This window comes from Condylura cristata, unplaced genomic scaffold (assembly GCF_000260355.1).
Source record: "Condylura cristata isolate star-nosed mole 26May11 unplaced genomic scaffold, ConCri1.0 scaffold00020, whole genome shotgun sequence".
In the NCBI taxonomy this organism is placed as follows: domain Eukaryota; kingdom Metazoa; phylum Chordata; class Mammalia; order Eulipotyphla; family Talpidae; genus Condylura; species Condylura cristata.
Genome location: NW_004567121.1, coordinates 27,463,592 through 27,486,124, shown reverse-complemented (window position 1 = coordinate 27,486,124; position 22,533 = coordinate 27,463,592). Strand labels below are relative to the sequence as shown.

General features: G+C 40.2%; 1 protein-coding gene across 2 annotated transcripts in view; it reads left to right on the top strand.

Moving 5' to 3' along the window:
* Positions 1–22,533, top strand: part of EPT1 (ethanolaminephosphotransferase 1) — a 40,846-nt gene that overhangs the window by 6,000 nt on the left and 12,313 nt on the right. For both annotated transcript variants that reach the window (XM_012727611.1, XM_004686382.2), the window contains exons 2-6: positions 12,884–12,952; positions 13,387–13,495; positions 14,329–14,403; positions 18,120–18,382; positions 19,317–19,425. In XM_012727611.1, the coding sequence (XP_012583065.1) occupies positions 12,884–12,952; positions 13,387–13,495; positions 14,329–14,403; positions 18,120–18,382; positions 19,317–19,425 (625 nt within the window). The remainder of the gene's footprint in view (positions 1–12,883; positions 12,953–13,386; positions 13,496–14,328; positions 14,404–18,119; positions 18,383–19,316; positions 19,426–22,533) is intronic.

The following is a 22,533-nucleotide window of genomic DNA, read 5'->3' as shown; positions in this document are numbered from 1 at the left end:
TGAATATCCTCCATTGGAGGAGTGATTACGTAATGATTTCAAAGATTAGAACACTATCCCCCGAGAGCCACAATAGGAAAGAAGGAATTCTTGATCTTCTGACTTTGTTTATGACTGAAAGCCAGTTACAGTCTGAGTACAGAATGTTTTTGACAGCATCACCTAGATAAAGTACATGTTGATTCAAGCATAGCTTATCTTTTGTTGTGCTTCAGTCTCTTTGAATGGATTTGGGGACCTGCCCTCTCCCACCTATGGTTACCTTATTAAGATTTGAAAAGAACTGTATGGTCTCAAATACAGATTTATTGATATCTCAGAATTATTTCTGCAGTTGGCAGAGAGTAGTCTTTCATAAGGACTGAAAGAAGGATGGATAGGAAATGTCTGCAGAGTAAGAGAAATGAAGTAGTAGGAGACCGGTTACTACATCTTAAGTACTATCTGGAGGAAACTTCAGTTGGTTCTTCTATTTTCTGAAAATTTGGCTATTTCTGTAATTTTTTTGGCTGCTATAATGCTTAAATGTTAAGAACTCCTTTGCTCGATAGGAACATGTCCAGTGCATAAGTGAGAGTTGTTGGAAGATGTTCCTGTCAGAGAGACTGACAGGGGAAACCAAGACTCAGACCCAAAAGATCCCGGGCGTTGAGAGGCACAGGAGGTGGGCTGTGTGTGAGGGGCCACTTGTCCCACTAATCGCAGGAAAGGTGCAGTGGCAGGAGCAGTATTGCTGAAAATGCTGACACTACATCTTCAGTCATCAGTATTGAAAATGATAATGATAGCACATATTAACACAGCATTTACTATATGCCAGACATTGCTTTCAGTGCTTTGCATTTATTTTATCTCATTTAATTTTCCCAGTTGCCTTGAGAAGTAGGGGATACTCTTGGGTTGTTGAAAAAGTCATGATGGAGTTTTGCTTGAAAAACAGGAAAAACACATCGTGACTTTTCCAACAATACAGTATTCTTTCCTCCCATTTTACTGGAACACAGAGAGGTTAAATACAACTGACGTTTCACTCTAAGCAGTGTGGGTTTTGAGTCCATTGTTCTTTTTGTTAGACCACCTCTCAAATCTAAGAATGAAACATAAACTCTGTCTTGTAGTTTTTTTTTTTACTGGTTTTTATGGTTCAAAAATTAGAATAAAGACCTTTACTAACTTACTTAATTGAGTTTGTGTCTAATTTTCACAGATATGTGAAATGTACAGTGAAAATAAAGAACTGATTTTGTTTTCTGTTGTTCCCTCAGTTTTAAATTACTAGTAGGGGATAAGTGGATGCTTGTACTTAATTTGATTAATGTCAAGAACATTTCATTAACTAATAACTCTAATTGAAATAAAACATTTGATTAAATAATTAGCTTTGGGACTAATAAAAAAGACCCCACATACTAGCTATGTGACCTTGAGCAGATTACTTAATCTTTTTAACCAGGTTTCTTCATCAGTGAAAATGGAGTAGTAGGTACCTCATAGGGTCATTATTGAGTTAATACTTGTAGTCTGCCTGGCTTGTAGTACCTATATTAGTGCTAAATAATAATGAAAAACTCGATATTTTGTGCCTCCTTGCTCATGAATATTAGCTAGTATATAACACTACACTGTACCCACACCCTCAGAAGTTATAGTAAGAGTAAGTGTGCTGTAGGAAAGAGAGTAAAACATGACAACTTAGGGGACAAATGGGAGGAATAACTAAAAGGTCTGTCTAGCTTGAGTTCCAGGAAAGTTTTTCACTTTCAATTTCTTCTTCTATTTAATCACATATAATTCTACAACAGCAGAGTAAGTAAGTGTTCTCAAATTCCATTCTATTTAAGAATTTGCATTAGCTTTCTTTTCATGTGTTGCATATTCAGATTCCTCAGCAAGAATTTCAGGTTCCATCACTGAAAAATTCCCTCCCATTGCTTTCTCTTCTCATCTCTTATTGGAGCTTATTATATAGATTAAGTTTTGCAAGCAAACCTGTTTGTCTTAATGGCTTGCTTGATCTCATCCAGTCTTCTTTCATCACACTGCTTTCTGACATGTTAGCAGATATAAATGATAATCACTGAAGTGAGATCTTATTACCCAGTGAATCATGTTTTATGTGGGTATAGTTCCTAAAATCCTGTATTGATAGAAAGTACTTTAAGAAACTTTAAATTTATGGGGCCCTCCCTGGTGGTGCAAAGGGTAAGGACTCAGCACTGCAAGCTAGCCGCAGCTGCTTCAATGCGAGTTTGATCCCCGGCCCTGGAGGTGACCCACATGGCGCGGCAGACCTCTCCTCACCTGCCTGCTGCTCCCCTCAGCAGTACTTCAATGATCTGCCTGTTCTGCTCCCTGCTCTGTCTCTGGTGAATCCTCGTTCCACCCTTGCATCTCTGGCCTGTACCCCAGTTCTATATGCATATATAAATAAATCTTAAAAATAAAGTCAAATCATTAAAAAAAATTTATAACCCAGGGTTAATAGAACCCATTTGTGTTTGTGTTTGTGTGTACGCTGTTTAGATTTGGTGTTTTTAATTTAAAATTAAAATATGTTTAAAACTGTACTTTATTGATGGTTTATGACAGAGTAATACTCCTTAAACTTCTCCCTTTCTTCAGGGGAATCTGACAGGATAGGAGATTCTTTGTCTTGGATGAGTGAAGGGAGGACTCCCTAGAAGCTGAGTACCTCTCTCTTCCTTGTGCTCTTTCTGGGGCTAGTGGTGAAGAGGCCTCTTACGCCTTGAAGACTGTGTGGACTAGAAGGTTCCCTTCCCCATTGCTTCATTCATTATCATGCCAGGACATGGGCTTGACAGTCACTGTCAAGCAGTGCTGGCCCCAGTATCAGAGGTGGGGGAGTGAGTGACACTGTTAAATGACATGAGACAACCTAGCTGCAAGCTAGCCGCAGCTGCTTCAATGCGAGTTCGATCCCCGGCCCTGGAGGTGACCCCACATGGCGCGGCAGACCTCTCCTCACCTGCCTGCTGCTCCCCTCAGCAGTACTTCAATGATCTGCCTGTTCTGCTCCCTGCTCTGTCTCTGGTGAATCCTCGTTCCACCCTTGCATCAGGATGCCATCCATTGAGGAGGCCCTTTGACCCCCGCTTCATTACTGTCTTGACATCATATTTGACAGTTTTCTTCAGGAGACATGTCACATCCACAGTTGCACTCGAGTATCTTGTATGGCTCAGGAATGACCTTGCCTACAGCCAGTGGTAGTGCCAGGAAGTAGGGGTGATGATCTGGGTTGCCCTGCAGCCAGCATGCCACAGTTCCTCATGGGGCCATTAGTGGTCTTCCAGGTGACAGTGCACTGTGGTCATGAGTCCCTCTGAGATGCCAGAGTCGTCATGGATGACCTTAGCAGAGGCTTGGGGAGCCAGCAGGTAGTGGTACAGGAGGCACTGCTACAACCTTGAGGAACTGTCATACTTCTCTTGGTTCATGCCCATCACAAACAAGGGGTCCTCCACAGACAGGGCAGAGATGATGACTCCTTTGGCCCCATCCTTCAAGTGACCCCATTATTCTCCAAGGTAGCGAAGACACCAGTGGGTCCACACGGTGTTCAGCACCAGCATCACCCATTTGATTCTGGCCGGATCTCACTCCTGGAAGATGGAGATGGGCTTTGCATTGATGACAAGCTTCCCGTTCTCAGCCCTGACTGTGCCATTGAACTTGCCAATGTGGACTCATACTGGACCATATACACCATGCAACTGAACTCAATGAACGGGTCTTTGATGGTGATGACATACATTTAGCCAGAGATAAAAGCCGTCTGTCCTGGTGATCAGGTACTCAATCTGGCCAAGCTGTTCTCTCCTACCTTCGCCAGTGTCTCTGGGATGCTGGCTCTGCATGAGAAGAGACACTGTCGAATGGGAGGAACTAAGAGCCTGCGCTTGGTGTTTTTGTTTTTTTTTTTTAAAGATTTATTTATTTATGCATACAGAACTGGGGTACAGGCCAGAGGCTTAGGGGCGGCGAGAGGCTTCACCAGGGACAGAGTGAGAAGCAGAACAGGCAGATTGACAAAGTACACTGCTGAGGGGAGCAGCGGGTGGGTCAGGAGAGGTCTGCCACGCCATGTGGTCACCTCTGGGGCAGGCGGGAATCGAACTCATGCTGAAGTGGTTTTAGCTTCTTAGTGCTGTGCTTTTAACCCGCTGCGCCACCAGGGAGGGCCTGCGCTTGGTGTTTTGATTGTTATAGTAATCTGTTGCAAATACGTTGCGTTACATATGTCTGTGGCTTGCAAGGCAGTATTTGGAGTCAGCAGAAGGTGTGGTGTTGCTGGTATGGCTATATAAATTGCTGGTGTGGCTGCTCCTTCAGCTGAGGAGTTGTAAAAGTGTTGTTAACATTTGTTGACAACGTTTTGAGCACCATCTTATCTAATAGTTACTCCGTTATATTGCAATTTGACAAGCAGTTAATAAAACCAAGAAAAAAAAGTAAAGGAGTACTTTACTGGTTTAATCAGGTAATGTTCATATGTTTGCTCTCAGCATCAGACAGTCCTGGTTTTGTGGATGGTTTAATGTCAGAATTGTGTGTTGGTTTTCTTTTTTAAAGATTATTTATTTATGGAAGAACTGGGGTGTAGGCCAGAGGTGTGGGGGATGAGAGGATTCACTAGAAACAGTGGGGAGCAGAACAGGTAAATCAACTGAAACACTGCTGAGGAGAACAGAAGGTGTGACAATAGAGTTCTGCGCAATATGTGGGTCAAAGCTCCCTGGCCGGATTGAACTCAGGCAGCAGCACCAGTGAAGGCATGATAGTGCTAAGACGGAACTTTACGCCACCAGGGAGGCCCCCTGTGTTGGTTTTCTATTGTTGAGAGAGAAATAACTACAGATTTGGGGGCATAAAACAACATACCTTTGTTATCTCACAATAACCGTGAGGCTAGGAGCATGGGCACCAGTTACTGGCTCCTTTCTCCGCACAAGCTCTTGCCAGCTGCAACTAAAGTGTCATCAGAGCTGCATTGTCATTGGAGCTTGGGGTCCTCATCCAGGCTCGTGGTTGTTGGCAGAATTCAGTTCTTGCCCATTGTGGCACTGAGGCGCTCAGCTCGTACACCTGCTAGAAGCCTTACATAGGCAAGCCATGTCATTGCTGTCTTTTTCAAGGTCAGTAGAAGACTCTTCTCCAAAGTACTAAGAACAACTCCTGCATAATGAATGTATCCTGGAAGTGCTGTCTCAACACCTTTGCTATAGAATGTATCCTAATTAAGACAGTCAGGCTCTGCTCTCAAGGAGAAAAGGAACTGTCAGGGGCCAGGGATTCATTAAACAAGGATTTGACTTGTTGAAGATTATACCTAAGGGTGTGTCTACCACAAATTTGGAAGACAGAAAAATATATTTTGGGGAATATTGATTTCGGTACATTGGATCTAGGTAGCCGATGAATGTATTTGAGCTAGGAAAGGACATTCTGGTTTAAAATAAAGTGGCCCGCTTCACAAATGATGGCTCAGAAAGATCTTATAGTTCAGACCTACCTGTTAATATTAACTTTTATAGATTCTTTATCTGAGAAATGGGGAGGAATATTCTACCATATCTGTCTTATAGTATTAAATAATAGATATAATTGTGCTTTGGAAACTATAAAACATACACATGTACACATGGTATTAAGAGAGGACAAGTAAGAACAACTAACTTTCCCTAGTGAGTAATGAGTGGCTGTGGTTTATTTCCTCAGGGGAAACAGATGTGGTGGAAGGGAGCAGTTGTCACTGTAGTACAAAGTAGTTTGTGCATTTATTTATTTACATGAGCAAACATTTAAATACATGTATTAAGCTCCTGCTCTGTGCCTAAGCAGAAAGGATCAGGTTGGGAAGCTTTCTCACTTCTCTTGCCACTTTCTTTATATGCCCCTGCTCACTGAGTTCCACATTTGTATGTGAAAGGCAGCTGTTTTGACTCGTACTTGTTGAGTAAGGATTTTTTTTTTAAAGATTTATTTATTTGTGCATACAAAACTGGGGTACAGGCCAGAGGTATAGGGGTGGTGAGAGGATTTACCAGAGACAGAGTGGGGAGCAGAACAGGCAGATCGACGAAGTACACTGCTGAGGGGAGCAGCGGGCGGGTCAGGAGAGGTCTGCCAGCCATGTGGTCACCTCCAGAACAGGGATTGAACTCCTGCTGAAGTGGCTTTAGCTCTTGGTGTTGTGCTTTAACCCGTTGTGCCACCAGGGAGGGCCTGAATAACAGTTTTTAAAATCCCTATTTTATGTTTTTGTGTAAGTGCCTCGCCTGGAATGCCATGGCCCAAGAACTTTGCTCCAGGGGTGGGAGAGTATAGTGTTGGCTGGGATGGATGCCGCCCCTGGAAAGATTGACACCTGTCAGGAAGAGCTGACCACTTTTCCTTGTTGTGCAGGGGAAGAAGAGAGAGTTGGCATTTCTTTCTGTTTTCTGAGTTCTCAAGAGAGGTTGATAGTGCGTTCATTTCATTTTAGTCATGCTGGTAAGTTGGTATGAGCAATGAATATTCTAATTTTATACAGTGGACCTGTTGTGAATTGGTTCTTTGTGGCTTTCTTGCTTTCTTTGAACTCAAGAATTTTGTAGATAATTTAAAAAATCAGAAATACATTTTCAACTTGCTTACATCTGAAGTGTCTGAGCTTTTACTTCAGCAGTTTATGAACCATTACTAGCTTGTACCCAAGCATATTTAATGTATTTCCACAGTTAACTAAATTACATTTTGCAAGTATTAAGGTTATATTTCAGACGGGTAAAGACAAGCTTTGTGTTAAAATCATTTGGCAGTAAGAGTCCTACTCTCCTTCTATTGATCAGAAGATGAGCAAAGGGATGTGCTGCTGTTGCTGGCTAGTGGAGGTTCGTTTGGACAGTCATCTAAGCCTAATGTGTTGTCCAAATCTCAGTATTTAGTGTGGGGATATGTTCCTTTCTCTCAGCACATGAAAGCATTTAAAATACAGTACTTGCAGAGAGGAAATACTTGTGGGTCCAGGGAGGTGGTTCCATAGTCTTCCTTTCATTGGAACCATTTTCCTTCTTCAGTCAAAAGGAGACTCACGTTCTAATGACGTGTTCCAACAAAATGGGTAATTTACAACATATTTTGGAATTAACTAGACTCTGCCTAGTCTAACCCATAATCATTTTTCACCTGATGTCCTATGTAGTCTCTCTTTTTTTTTTGAAGATTTATTTATTTATGCATGCAAGAACTGGGATACAGGCCAGAGGTGTTGGGGTAAGAGGATTCACTAGAGACAGAATGGGGAGCAGGATAGGCAGATTGACTGAAATACACTGCTGAGAGGAGCAGTGAGCTGGTCAGGAGAGGTCTGCCGCACCATGTGGGTCATCTCCCTGGCTTGGGATCAAACTCATGCTACAGTGGCTGCAGATCGCTTCATAGTGCTGTGCTTTATCCCATTGCACCACCAAGGACGACCTATGAGTCTCTTAATTGGTCTCTACATTTGTACTTTTGTCCCTCACAGGTCCATTTTCTTACACTGTTGTTATCAGTGTTATCCTTGAAAAATAAAAATCAGGACATGTTTTGGACTTAGACTAATATCTGACTTTTCCTGGTTCTGCAAGGTGGTATGTACCCATATCTGGAATCTCAGTTCATATACTTTTCCTCGCTTACTAAGCTCTAGCTACATTGACCTTCCTCTAGTGTTCCAAGTAATTCTAGTTTTGTAATCTTTGCACATCTTGCTCTCCCTCTGAATGGTGTCTTGGCAGGGACTCCCTGCCCTCCAACACCTGCCTACTGATGTTGCCTATTTTCCCTCAGATTTTTTTCTTAGGTATGCATGCTACATAATTGCATAGACTTTAAGTATGTAACTGAGTAGTTATGAGCATGTAACCACTGCAGGTTAAGATACATACTTACTTCTAGCACTTAAAAAGTCCCTGATTCAGTCACCTTATTACTGTGATGACATCTTTTGCCAAACAGTGTCTGTTTCTGAACTTCATGTAAATAGAACCTATAGCAGCATGTACTCTTTAGCCGCCTCCCTTCTTTGACTCAGTGTTACATCTCATATATATAGTTAAAGACTTATTATGCGTACAAGACTGGGGTACAGGCCAGAGGTACAGGGCAGTGACTGACTGATGAAGTACACGCTGAGGGGAGCAGTGGGCGGGTCAGCTGCACCATGTGGGTCACCTCCGGGGCGGGGATTGAACTCATGCGGAAGTGGCTTTAGTTTCTTAGTGCTGTGCTTTAACCTGCTGCGCCACCAGGGAGGGCCTACATCTCATATATTCTTTATCTGATGCCCATCTCATCTAAGACTCAGCTGAGGGGTCCTGTCCTTAGAGAATCTTCTCTGACTGCTCCAGTTAAGCATGCTCTCTGCCACCGTGTCCTCTTACACAACACCCTGCTAATTTCGTCACAGAATTATCACAGCTTGTGATTATTTCTTGTTTTCTTAATTTACCATCTATCTCACATTAGATAATAGATCTGGTAAACACAGGAAACACTTGGTCTCATTTGTCATTCTCTATCCAGCTTTTTTTATCAGCATAGTTTTCTAGTAAAATCAGAGGCACTCAGTCATGAATGTTTGTTGACCTAATGAGTAAATGAAGAATGAACTCTCTTGTATTGAAGTGAAAAAAAGGTTTGAAAATTTAATTCCTGGATTTTACTGAGACTTTATGAAAATCTTTTCTTGTAAGAGTAACTGATTGTCTAAGATGTAACAGTATAGAAGTCTATACTCAAGTGAAAATTGTTAAGCGTGCTAATATTGATCTTGTTAGTGTATTCAGAAAGTCTTCAACAATTTTACAAAGACTGAGGAGAAGGCATTAGCATGGCAGATTTGCATGCTGAGAGTTTGGAGAAGCATGCCTATTCCCTTGGATAACTGAATCTGAATCTGAAGAGATGTAGTAGATGGGAAGATGAGTTGACTTGTGGAAAATGTTAGGATGGTGAATTAGACTCCAACAACTAGCCTCACACTAGTATATTAGCGTCCATGTAAGAAAGGCCTGAGAGATTCAAATGACTGTGAGATGGAGTGAAATCTGTAGTATGATTTTGGCACAGGAAATTAATAATAGGTTAAATGTCAGAGAAATTAGTTACTAAGGAAGAGTTTTCCTTTCTGCTGATGCTTTACTTGAAATTTCCTTGTTTGGGTTAGGAAACAAATTGGAGCACAGGTTATCAAGACTGAGATTACAAAAGGCAGCAAACAATAAACAATAATCTCATAAGACTCCCAGGTCACCTGCTCTATTAGTGAGACCGTATGGCCTGCAAAGCCCCACCTGTTTGCTGTTGAGCTTTTTCCAGAGGTAACTTTCCACCCTCTGGTCTGGGGCTAGATGAGATTGAATCATCTCTGTCAGCGAAAAGGACATGTGGGATGGTTGACTAGCTGAAGAGATTTGGGTGTGACAGAACTGTCCTCAAATATTTGAAAAACTATTGTTTGGAAGAAAAATTACACCTTTGTCTAATTTATTAGGCAAAAGAAGAGAGGCTAGAAAACATGGGCAAGGAAAGATTTTGTTCTTATTTGGGAAAGTTGTTTTATATTGGATTGGATTGCTTCTGGAAGTAATGAGCCTTTTTTTTTTTTTTAAACCCAGCGTCAAAAGAGGCCAGATGACTATTTACCTGTCCTTATGGATGAGGCTCAGGCATGGGAGAATCAAGACATCCTCTGAGCACTTTTGTGATTCCAAGATTTTCAAAAATTCCTTATACTATTTTCAGAAAAATCAGGCTGGTGGTGCTAGTTTAGCCTGGCCTGCAGATTACATCGCCACCAAGCCACAGGAGGCCATAGCAGTGTGTACCTGCCTGGTTAGGTAGTCTGGTATATTCTGAAACAACATCCCAGTGGAAAGTAAAAATGCATTTACTAAGCATCAGCAAATAAACCAAATGTAGTGTAACATCTTTTAAAGGTTTATTTTTTTATTTTTTGTTTTTTTCCATGCACGTGGAAGGTTTGAAGCCTTCTGCTCTTCTGTTGATTCACAAGACAGTGTCAAGTTTCTTTGTTTATTCCAAGTGAAATGGGACCTTGAAAAATACTCAGGTGTGTAAGGCAAGAGGACAGTGTGTTCTTTAGGTTTATTGTTTGCTGCCTTTTGTAATCTCATATTAAATTTTCTTGCTGTATGTGACCTCGTCAACTATTATTCAATGTAAAAAAATCCAATTAGTTAAACAGACCTCCTTGTATTTGGTTGTATAGTCCAGTTATTTCTCTGGTCTTTTGAAGTAGAGATTTAGATATATAAAACCTCAGAATTTAAAAATAGAAACTTTTAAAATTAAAATGCCACTAATTAAGGAACTTTCAGATTTGAGTTCAAAGTATGAAAAGGTATGGAATGAAACTCATTTAGCAAACATTTGAATAAGAGGTTAAGAATATTGTAATTTACATAGTGTATTACAGATACATATGTATTCATATGGTGTCTTAAATTATTTTCTTCTGAATTTATACTTCTTACAACCTTTGTACTGGGAGTAGAGGGTGGACTTGAAATGTGTGGTTTTCCAGTTTGTATCACTTGCTTGTTACCCCACAGGGTTCTGGGTAGGCCTTTGTGAAAAAGGGGAGACCAGGTGCGCACACCTTGTTACCGGCAGCCGTGAGGCCGTCATTGGTTCCAGGTCTGAAGATTTCAGTTCAAGCAATCCTGTCTCCTTCATTATGCCAAAGTTCACCTGTAGCTTTATCTATTGTACAGAAAACCTTTGTAAACTAGAGTAAAATTTGACTTTAGTAAGAAAGTGATACTCATTTAAGGAAACTTCTGTAGTGAGAATCTGGCTGCAGCTGCATAGCTTCTGACTCCAGCCAGCAGAGGTTATTTTCTATCACCGTAATCACGTCCCTCTTCAGTCAGATTGTTTGTAAAATTGGAGGAACACAGCATTCGGAATGTTGAGTCAACCTTTGCCTTATTGGTTGACTCCATTTGCTACCAGAATTTTCTATTTATTTTTTTGTTCATCACATCTTTAAGTCTTGAAACACTTTAAGTGTGAGAAGATACTGCATAGCCATAAAATATCCAGGAAGAAAACTTAGCCTTTAATTATGATTTTAAAAATTATAATAGAGACCCCAAATGCTTATTTTTGTACACATACATATAAAACAGTCAAAACTTTAAAAATATTTGACTACTATAATGGTGTTTAAATGTCAGTTGGATGAATTAGGTAATCATCCCACTTCTTGAGGAAGGGAGTTTCCCTTATCAATTTTATATCCCTCCTTCCCATACTTAGCGGAGTGCTTTCTTCGTGACACGTACTCCAGTGTGTGTGTGCCTGGTGAATACCTTTTAGATGTGACTCTCTAAGGTTGTACATATTTATATAGTGATCTTTGTTAAAATTTCCTTTAAGTTTTTTCTAAATAGCTGAATAATTGGGGAATGAACTTGACTATTAATAACCCTTGGTTTTTTTTGTTTGTTTGCTTTGTGCAATCTGTTTTGCTATAAAGGATCTGTCATTCCCTTGACTCTCAAAACACATTTACAATATTACCTAATGCTTATTGTAAAGGAAAATTTCCTCCTCCTATGTGTCTTCCCTGTGAGTCTTTATTACACAAAACACTTAACTGGGTCACCAAATACACGGCTGTTTTTTCTCTTATGAGGCAATTCTCTGGGACACCCCCTGGGCACCATGCACTTACCTTCCTGAATACAGTGGCAGAACCCAGGCTCAGTCCTGCCAGGCTCCTCCCTGCCACATGCACTTGAGGAGCATGCTCAGAAGTGGAAGTTCTCACTGTGGATTCCATCAATTTTTTGGAGCATGTCACAGGAAAACAGTAACCTTGAGCAGGCTATTAAAGGATATGATAAAGGACTCAGGTGAACAACCTGCTGAAGAGGCATATGGAGGTCCCCAGGCAGGAAAATCTGCCCCCGTGAAGTTGGGGTGCTATACCCTGCAGGTGTAGATGAATTTGTTCACCTGCACTGTTGGAACTTTATGGAGGCTTCTGCACGGAGGTGTGACTGTGAACTTTGTTTTCAGCCCTCTCCCCTTTCTGGAGGGTAAGGGATGAGGCAGACTAGTCCAAGTTTTTAAGCACGATTTCATCATTCTGGTGTAAGCCCCTATCTAGAAGCCCAGGTCATCTCTGCAAAACAGAAGATGCTCCCAGTGATCTTATCACTTAGGAATTTACAACAGTTTTAAGAGCCCTGTGTCAGGAGGGATGGCAGCAGAACAGATTAGAACAATAGATGCTCTTATTAGCAAGTTATAAGGAGGAGCTCTGTGCCAGGAGCTGGGGCAGAAACACTATTTTCTGTTACCTCACCCTTCCATAGCACTCACTGTGGGTCAGGTGTTGGTCTAAGCACTTCATGTATACTATTAACTTAGCTAATTTTTGTGGTATTCCTTTGAGCTAAAGACTATCACCTCATTTTATAGTGGAAGCAATGACTTGAAGTTAGTAAGTGAATTTGTGATGGTCTTGGGGACTCTTAACAACTAGATTCCTGTTAGCTGAGGGAGGTTGAGAAGATGAGGGTGGTCAGTGTTTGAGTGCACACTGTGTGGAATTACTGATCTTTCACTGTAAAGTAGAACTTGTATGCAATATACATTTTTCTTCTGAAGAACTATAATATTATAAAAGTTGGTTAAAAAAATCTTTCTTTGCCCCATTTATATTGCTCTTTCAGTTTTGTTATCAGATGGCATCATCTAAATAGACACATTCTCCAAGTTATTCTATGCTACCTTCATTTGAGAAATATTGTTCTGGTAAGCAAGAATTCCCTCTGAGAGCTTTCTTTCTTTCGTTTCTTAACAGTACAGTGCGGTGGATACCAACCCGCTCTCCCTGTATGTCATGCATCCGTTTTGGAACACGATCGTCAAGGTAAGGTGATTTCATAGGCATGAACTTCTGTTTTAGCACGTTTTGAATATTTAAGCTACTTTGTGGAGTCTTGCAGATGTGTTGGTTTCAAAGTGTATGGACAGAAACTACCCTCTCTGCCATCCTTTCCTTTGGTCACTTGTCTGTTTTTTGTCTCATTGAAGTCTAAGTTTACTCTCTGGAGCTTATCATTTTCATAAAATGTCTTTTACATTTTTCTGAAATAACACTATGATTATAAAAGTATGTTGATTACAGAAAGGAAAATAAATCTGCATTTCTATCAGCTCGCTTGTGGTTTACGTTTTAATATGTATGACACTGTGGTTTTTCAAATTTATCGTTTTTATTATGATTTAAGCTTGCATCTTGTGGTAAATAATATACAGAGAGTGTCTTCTACTTTAATTGTTTTGTCATTATCTTGGAAATAGATATTTCCTACGTGGCTGGCTCCAAATCTGATAACCTTTTCTGGCTTTCTGCTGGTTGTATTCAATTTCGTACTTATGGCATACTTTGATCCTGACTTTTATGCTTCAGGTAAGATTATTACTTTAATAAAAATTTTCAATTGTCTAGAGAAAAAATGAGATAGGATTATTATTGGTTCAAGATGCTTGTGTTTATGAAAAGTTTTGAATATTTTAAGGGCATATGAAATGTTGAATTGGGTATGAAGTTGTTTTCACACCCTGTTATTTCATTAATTTCTGTTTGTATAAACCAACTTTCCTATTGAGTTTAGTTATGTTGCTTTAAAAGGCTGTGAGGTGTTGGTCAATAAAGGAATATTACATTTATAAGAAAAATTAGGACTATGAATCTCTACCTAAATATGACTATAAATAGAGCCCAAAAATACCTAGCAATTCCAGAAACCTCCCTTCCCATTGTCTAGTTACAGAAGAAAAAAATTCTCTTTATTCTAAAAGGAATGTTATCTCTCTTCCCCTCTGCTTACTTGCCTTTCACTTGACTTTACTTTTCTCTGAAAATGGGTCTTAGACCATAAATATTTATTGACCGGAGTCTGGACCCTTGTTGGGAAAGAGGAGAAAGAAGTGTTTGGGAGCCAGTTTATAGCCTGCTTTGACCTGGACTCCATTGTCTTCTTTCACCGCTGTTCCATTATTCACATCTCCCGCAGCCAGCTCCTAGCTCCTGGTGCAGGCCCCAGGGGCAAATCTGCATTCATTTGGGAGACAGTTTATTTTTATTGCTCAGTGAGTTGATAGGGTTGAGGAGTTGAAAGATGGAGATGGCTAAGTATTTATTTGCCTTCTAAGCTTGAGAATGTATTTTCCAATAAAGGTGTTTATCAGTGATGTGCTCCGGAGTTTCAGTGTTACAGTCTGAGGCGCTTTCCTTTGCAGCACCCGGCCACAGGCACGTCCCCGACTGGGTTTGGATTGTAGTGGGCATCCTCAACTTCACGGCCTACACACTCGGTAAGAAGTAAGCAGGTAGTTGCATCGACTAAATTAACATTTCTCCCATGTTTTTTAGTTCCTCTATGAAAAACATTGTCTTTCATTGGTTGGGATTCAAAAAGATAGGAGTTGAAAAGCTGGCCTATTGCCCAGCTTGGGTTAGTAGAATTTGCCTAGTTTGGGTTAGGAGAATTTTACTGGACTGCAGCAGTGCTCATGCCTTTACACGTGGTCCAGGGCTGCTTTCCTGCAACAGTCAGGTCAGTAATTGCAAAGGAGACTTAGGCGGCACAAATTCCTGAACTTTACAAAATGCCTCTTTATAAAAAATATTTGCTGGCACAAGGCATCATGTTTGCCTTAAGTTTGGGAAGTAATATTGACATATCAAACAATAGCAAATGCTGAGAGAGAGCTTATACTAGAGAGCAGTGGGGGAACAAATAAGGAGTTGAGTAATTCTGATTTGGCGAGGCAGTGAACGTCAGGGCATCTTTGCTAGCCGAGCTGTGTGTTCTGTCAACAGTGCTTCGTTTGGGCTGTTTACCTGCTCTGTTCTGCGTTCTCCTTTCTCTTGTCCTTTCACCTTTCTCCATAACACTTAACACAACATGACCCCTTATCTTTTATTTACTTATTGTCTGTCTGCTCTCAAATCTGAGCTTTTAGACAGTGAGACTTTGTTTGGCTCACTGCTGTGGACCCTGTGTCTTGACTAGTGATAAACAGGAGGTGCTTAGGACACAGCTTGTAAGCGAGGTGAAATGGCAGGCCCTGACTAGAAGTTGCGTGGGTCTCTTCTGATAAAAGTGACCCACATTTGTAAAACCAGTATGATCCAGCACGTGAGTAAATGCTGACATGGCAGATGTGTAGACCTGCAGGAGTTTGGGGAAGGAAGGGAGTAAAGGTGTGAAGAATTAGGAAAAAGCTTCGTTTAAAGTTACATATTTAGGCAGAGGTATTTGTGCCGTTATTAAAAAAGAGCAGTTTTAGGGCCCTCCCTGGTGGCGCAGCAGGTTAAAGCATAGCACAAAGAAGCTTAAACCACTTCCCCATGAGTTTGATCCCTGCCTGCCCCGGAGGCGACCACATGGCGCGGCAGACCTCTCCTGACCCGCCCACTGCTCCCCTCAGCAGTGTACTTTGTCAATCTGCCTGTTCTGCTCCCCACTCTGTCTCTGGTGAATCCTCTCACCCTCCGCATCTCTGACCCGTACCCCAGTTCTGTACGAATAAATAAATAAATCTTTAAAAAAAAAAAGAGCAGTTTTAAAATCCTATTACAGGATTTGATTGCTAAAAACTGTGGGAGGGAGGGAGAACACTGACTTTGAGCAGCAAGGCCGAGAGCCTTCAACTAGAGTGACTATTTTACTGCACAGATGTTAAAGTGCTTGCTCTAGGGCCTTCTGGGGCACTCACCATATGTAGGAGATGCCTTGAGTTACCTTTTTTTTTTTTTTAAAGATTTATTTATTTATTCGTACAGAACTGGGGTATAGGCCAGAGATGTGGAGGGTGAGAGGATTCACCAGAGACAGAGCGGGAAGCAGAACAGGCAGATTGACAAAGTACACTGCTGAGGGGAGCAGTGGGCGGGCCAAGAGAGGTCTGCCGTGCCATGTGATCACCTCCGGGGCAGGCAGGGATCGAACTCATGCTGAAGTGGCTTTAGTTTCTCAGTGCAGTGCTTTAACCCACTGTGTCACCAGGGAGGGCCCTTGAGTTACCTTTTTTAAATATTTTTTTCTGAAAGCTTACTGAGACCCCAGAATGGGTTCATTGCGAACATGTACAAAAATAAGTAATTTATAAATTCAGTTTCCATAATAACTGCTGTCCCGAAAGTAGTCAATAAGTTAGCATTCCTCCTTTTGTAATAACCCTGTTTTTAACATCTATTTTACTATATCTATATGCTAATCTACTTTAATAATATTCATATTTTTAAAAGCCCTTTGACCACATACTGAGCTTGCCAGTACTACTATAGTAAGCCGTAAACACGGTGATTATAAGGCACTTTTAATTCCCATAGTTGAGTCTTTATAGGTAACCTAACTCTAATATGCTTAGTTATCAAAACTTATTTGGGGGAGAATTTTTTTTTTTAAAACATTTATTTATTTATACAGAACTGGGGTACAGGCCAGAGATGCGGAGGGTGAGAGGATTCACCAGGGACAGAGTGGGGAGCAGAACAGGCAGATCAACGAAGTCCACTGCTGAGGGGAGCAGCGGGCGGGTCAGGAGAGGTCTGCCACACCATGTGGTCTCCTCAGGGGCAGGTGGGGATCGAACTCATGCGGAAGTGGTTTAAGCTTCTTAGTGCTGTGCTTTAACCCGCTTAGCCACCAGGGAGGGCCTGGGGGAGAAATTTTTATAATTTCTTCTACCTTCTCTCTAGGTTTTACCATCTCCCTCCCTCCTTGGCTTCTCTGTTTCTGCTGTCAGTGAAGGTGCTGCTCTGGGCTCTCTCTTTCTCTTTCTCCTCATTCTCTTAATTATCTTGATTCTTAGCACTATTGAGATGACTTTCATGTTTACTCCTGGTCCTCAGTTATCCTCTGAGTTGCCAGTAACAGCCCTTTGTTTGTTTGATATCACCCTGTGAATATCTTGTCAGCACTTCAGCTGTAGCTTCTGAAATGACACTCAGTATTTTCTGTAGTGCTTCTTCTGACGTTCCTTTTTCTAACACCTCTTCTGTCTTAGTTACACAGACTGGAGACTTTGGAGGTGGCCTTCTTGTCCTTCGGTCCTTGTCCACGTCTTAGCCTTTGCTGCATTGCCACTTTTATCTATTCACTCTCATTTCCTCCACATTTTCCCCTGCTGCATTTCCAGTTCAGCCTAACCCCCAGTCAGCGTGACTCAAGCCGTGAGGCAGGTGGGTCTTCTGACGCACTGCCTGGCTTGCATGCCTGTCGCACCACACCTGCCTTTGGGAGATGTTCTTACTCCCTGAAACCTTTAAATGGATTCAAGCCTCCCTTTCACTCTCTTTGGACTGGCCTCATTAAGCGCCAGTTTCTAGTCAGTCTAGTAACTACTTGGCCTTCTCTGGACACGGGTGTGCTTTTCCATCTCAGGGTTTCTGCTGACAGTGCTCCTCCTTGAAACGGCATCCTCCGTTATCACTCACCCACTGGAATCCAGTCATGCGTTTTGTCCCCACTCAGGTTTCATCTTGTCTGGATGGCCATGCTAGACTCTCTTAGCCTGAAGAGAATCTGCCCCTTCATACTCTCCGTGGTGTCTGAGACATGATAGCCGTCATTATCGCCTTTTGTCTTCTTTCTCAATTGTAAACACTGCAAGCACAAAAATTTATTCTTAGATCCTTGTAATTTTCACTGTAAGAAGAATTTGCAGTGCCCCGTTTGAATAACTTTTTTTTTGTTTGAATAACTTTTAATTCAGTTTGAATAACTAATTGTATTTACTGAATACTTACTATGTGCAAAGCCTTGTCTGAAAACATCTAGAATTGTAGAGATGGTGGATCTGTAAAGCAGTGACTACAGTATCAAACAAGAGGAAATAGTTCTTATGGTGGCAGTACAGAATGATTTTGGATTCTAGAGCAGTGGTTAAATGAATCACTACTGAATATTCATGTTAATTCACATTCTTGGAATATGAGCTATTTTCTCCAGTTTATGAAAGGAGACTTTTTCCATGTTAGTGCAGATGTTGACCTTTCCTGTGGTGGTGTGCTTTTCTTGCAGATGGTGTGGATGGAAAGCAAGCCCGAAGAACCAATTCCAGCACCCCCTTAGGGGAGCTTTTTGACCATGGCCTGGATAGCTGGTCGTGTGTGTTCTTTGTTGTAACTGTGTATTCTATCTTTGGACGAGGACCGTCTGGTGTCAGTGTTTTTGTTCTTTATATCCTGCTGTGGGTAGTTTTGTTTTCTTTCATCCTATCCCACTGGGAAAAATATAACACAGGAGTTCTTTTCCTGCCATGGGGATATGATATTAGCCAGGTGGTAAGTATCTGTTTAATCTCACATTTTCAACATTGTCTTGAATTTGGGGGGACGTTTTTGTTTTTCATTCTTTATTGCCTTTAATGCTTTTTTGGTTAAAACTGATATGTGTTTTGGCTTTTTTAAGTTTTAAAAAAATTATTTATTTTTACTTATTTATGAAAAAATGTCAAACATATATAGAAGTAGAGAGATGAGGCTAGTGGGCCCCTTTTGTCCCTGTGGCTTAGCTTCAGCAGTTTCGGACACAGGGCTGATCTACTTTCATGTGTGCCTTTGTCCACACACCCTTCGCGATTATTTTAAAGGAAATTCCTGGCATTGCATGGTAAGTGTTTTACTGTATAGTTCTTTGTGGTAAGAGCTCTGTTTAGAAAACACAATCACAATGCCATTATTACACCAAAAAAGAAGTTTCTTAATGTTAATAAATGTCCACTTATTTGAACTATTAATTTTTGTAAGGAACGATATGCACCTGTCATTAAATTTTTGGCTTTATTTGTTCTTCATCAGCAGTGTTTCAGTGAGTAGAGAGAGTTGCTATTAACTTTCTCTGCCTTCAAGTCCCAACTTTTGTGTTATCTTTTCTCCCATTATTCCTAAAGCTTCAGTAAAAATCAGAAATGGGAATGTGGTTGATGATTTTAGTGATTGGGTAGGCAAATTATATCATTGTAAAAGTTAATCAGTTTACGAAGTCCTTTAAAGTGTTCCAGATGAGGGCCAGTTGCTTGGATTATCTAGAAGCTAGTTTTTTTTATGGCATTGTTGGCTGGAAAAAAAAATGTTTTTAAAGGCAGGAAGTTTTCCCCTAATATTAAATTAGCTGCTTTTACTAAAACTGTTTGACCAGACTTATACTGCATTGTTGACCTTCTGATCTTTTCAACTGTTAATGCCTCTGTGTGCATTGTCTACTTTTGCCTTCCAGACTATTTCTTTTGTCTACATAGTGACTGCGATTGTGGGAGTTGAGGCCTGGTATGAACCTTTCCTGTTTAATTTCTTATATAGAGACCTATTCACTACAATGATTATTGGTAAGAAGCACCATGTGAAGACTGTTTTAACATCATTTTGTTATCAAAGCCAGTGTTTGATTATGACAAGCAACAGCACCCTTAGTCGCCCTCTCCTTGATGCCCATCAGGATGTCAAACAAGCCGTTGAGGGAATATAGATTCCTTAGTTTTGCTTTCTTTTTGTTCAGTACCAACCTATTTCTGATCTGAGGAAGATATCAAAATAGATCATATAAACTTTCTAAATGATTCTGATTAATCCAGCTTAATTTATTTACATTTATTACATTGGATGTAATAAATTTTATACTTGACTCAAAGTTGAAGATTGTTAGTTTGTATGTAGGCAGCAGAATTGATGAAAGTAGAGATTACTTTATAAGTCCATGTACTCTGAGCATGATGCCTCTCATCCTCCAGACAAAGCCACTGAGTGCTTGGAAAGCTTTTGACCATGACAGCGTTTCCCTTTTGATTGTATCTAAAGGGAATATCTGCAGATGAGTAGGGGAGAGTGGTTTAGAAAGTGCTATAGAAAGAGACAAAGAAGAGGCAACTGGCACTGCCCAGGGTAATGAGAATCTGTAGAAGTAAAGCAGCATTCATGTTGGCATCCCTCTGTTCCCTTAGCTAGCCCTGTCTCTTATTATTGGTGAACTCAGGTTATGGGTTGGGACTTAGGGAAGGCTTGGATGCTCTTGAGAAGACGGTGCATTCAACGCTGACTTTCAGAAGTGCGGTGGGCCTTTTCCCGTGGCTTAAACCCCACATTCTCTAGGAACTCCCCTGCTTACCTTTGTTATTTTCTAGTGTTTTCATGCAGTTATGTTTAATATTTTTGCCAGTTATGTTTAATATTTTTGCATGGTTTTTAATTTTTTTTTTTCCTGAGAGTAATCATCCTACTTCTTTCTGCCACTATTATTAGACATCCTTCTCCCTTTGGATTTTTTTTTTTAAAAAGATTTATTTATTCGTACAGAACTGGGGTACAGGCCAGAGATGCGGAGGGTGAGAGGATTCACCAGAGACAGAGAGGGGAGCAGAACAGAAGTACACTGCTGAGGGGAGCAGCGGGCGGGCCAGGAGAGGTCTGCCGCGCCATGTGGTCACCTCCGGGGCAGGTGGGGATCGAACTCATGCGGAAGTGGCTTAAGCTTCTTTGTGCTGTGCTTTAACCCGCTGCGCCACCAGGGAGGGCCCCCCTTTGGATATTTTAAGCAAATCCCAGACATATTTCATTTCATGCGTAAATACTTCACTGTATCTCTAGATGATAAGGATTTCTAACACTATTACCACACCAAATAAACTAACAATGATTCTTTAATATCCTCAGATATCTAGTGTTTAATTTTCCATAGTAGTCTCAAATGTTCTTTTATAATCAATTTGTTGTAAGAGTCACCGAGTAGGTGCCTTGTGCTTGATTGATAAGTTTTTTAGTCTTTTTCTACCTTTGTAAGTTTACCATCTTTTGCTTTGCAATTTATTTGTTGAAGAAAGTGGATCATTTCGGCCAACAGAACACTTGAATTCTTGATTGTGCTGATTGAGTTCTCATCATGTCACTTACCTTTTGTTTTCTTCTGTAAACTAACAGAAGAGTATAGACTTAGATACAAGTTTGAGAGCCACACAGTACGTAACTGTGCAGTGCATTGCGTCCTTAGGGTAGTCTAGTATAAAGTTCTGCATTCGCTGACCCTCAGTGTTAGTAATTGACATTGATCAATATTGCTTAGGAATCTACTCAGTGACTAGTCAGGTTATTAGTTTTCTATGATAAAATAGTCCATAAATTCATATTAATACTTTGAAACCAAATTCAGTAATAACAGAATTTTTATTCAGCCTCACTGAACATACATTTGCATGTCCTTAATGCTGTGACACAAGTCTTTGTTTTCACTGATACAACATAGCCATTTGTTTTATTCCGTAAAACAACAGTGTTAGTATATAGTACCAAAATTAATGGATGATTGTTAAACATAATTTTAAGATTTGTTTTTTCCATTCCCATTTGTCTTTGTGGTTTATTCCACTAGAGACATCCAGTTAGATTTTAATATTTTAAAGTTGTGACTCCATTGTTATCACTCGGGAAATGTACATTTAAGCTTGTTTCATTTTACTTTTGGCTTTTAGGGATTACTTTTTCTTTTAAAGTTTATATTTCTTTTATAAGTATGTAAAATATCTACATGGTTACAAAGTCAATTTGTGTATGACACAGGTGTATTGAAAGAAATTTAGCTACTTTCACTTCCCTAATCTTTTTCCTCAGTTAATCATTCTTAGATTTTAAAGTCTTCGGTTCATCTTTTTGTTGTTTCTTTCTTAACATAAGTAAATGTGTATATCTGTGGTTTTATCAAATGGTAGTATACTTTATATATTTTGCAACAATCATCCCTTCTCGCTTTAATAATATATCCCAGAGATTACTGCACAGTGACAGAAGGATCTTCCTCCTTCCTTTGCACTGCTTCAGTGTGTAGATGCACCACAGTTTATTCAGCCAACCTCCTACTGGGGCTATTTCCCATCTTGGTGGAAAATATTGCTGCAGTGATAGTCTAATATATGCCTTTTCATACTTTTGCCCTGGGTATTTTGGATAAGACCCCTGGAAGTAGAATTGCTACTAAAGGAAATTTAATGCAATTTCATTAGCTATCCCCATGTTCCCTTCCATCTAGATTATTTGATTTTTGAATTCCCATCACCCATGTGCCAAAGTGCTCATTAAGATGTTACCAACATGGTATAATGTCAAACTTTCTGATTTTTTTTTTCAGTATGACAGTAAAACTGATGTGTCCATATAGTTGCATTTCTCATATTACAAATGAACTTTTCTAGTATTAGGAATTTTTTTCTTTATATTTTTTATATCTCCAGTTTTTGTTATAGGATTGCTAACCATTTTTGTTATTTTTAGAAGCTTTTCATATATTAGGTGTATTAATCCTATGTTTTTAATCTATTTTTACTTTTTGTAAAGTACATTTTGACTTGGCAATTCTAATTGGCATTTCTATTTAATACAGCTGGAAATGTGAGCCAGGTTTTCTACATACTTACTATATTTAAGATAAAATTGTTACAGAGTATTTTAAA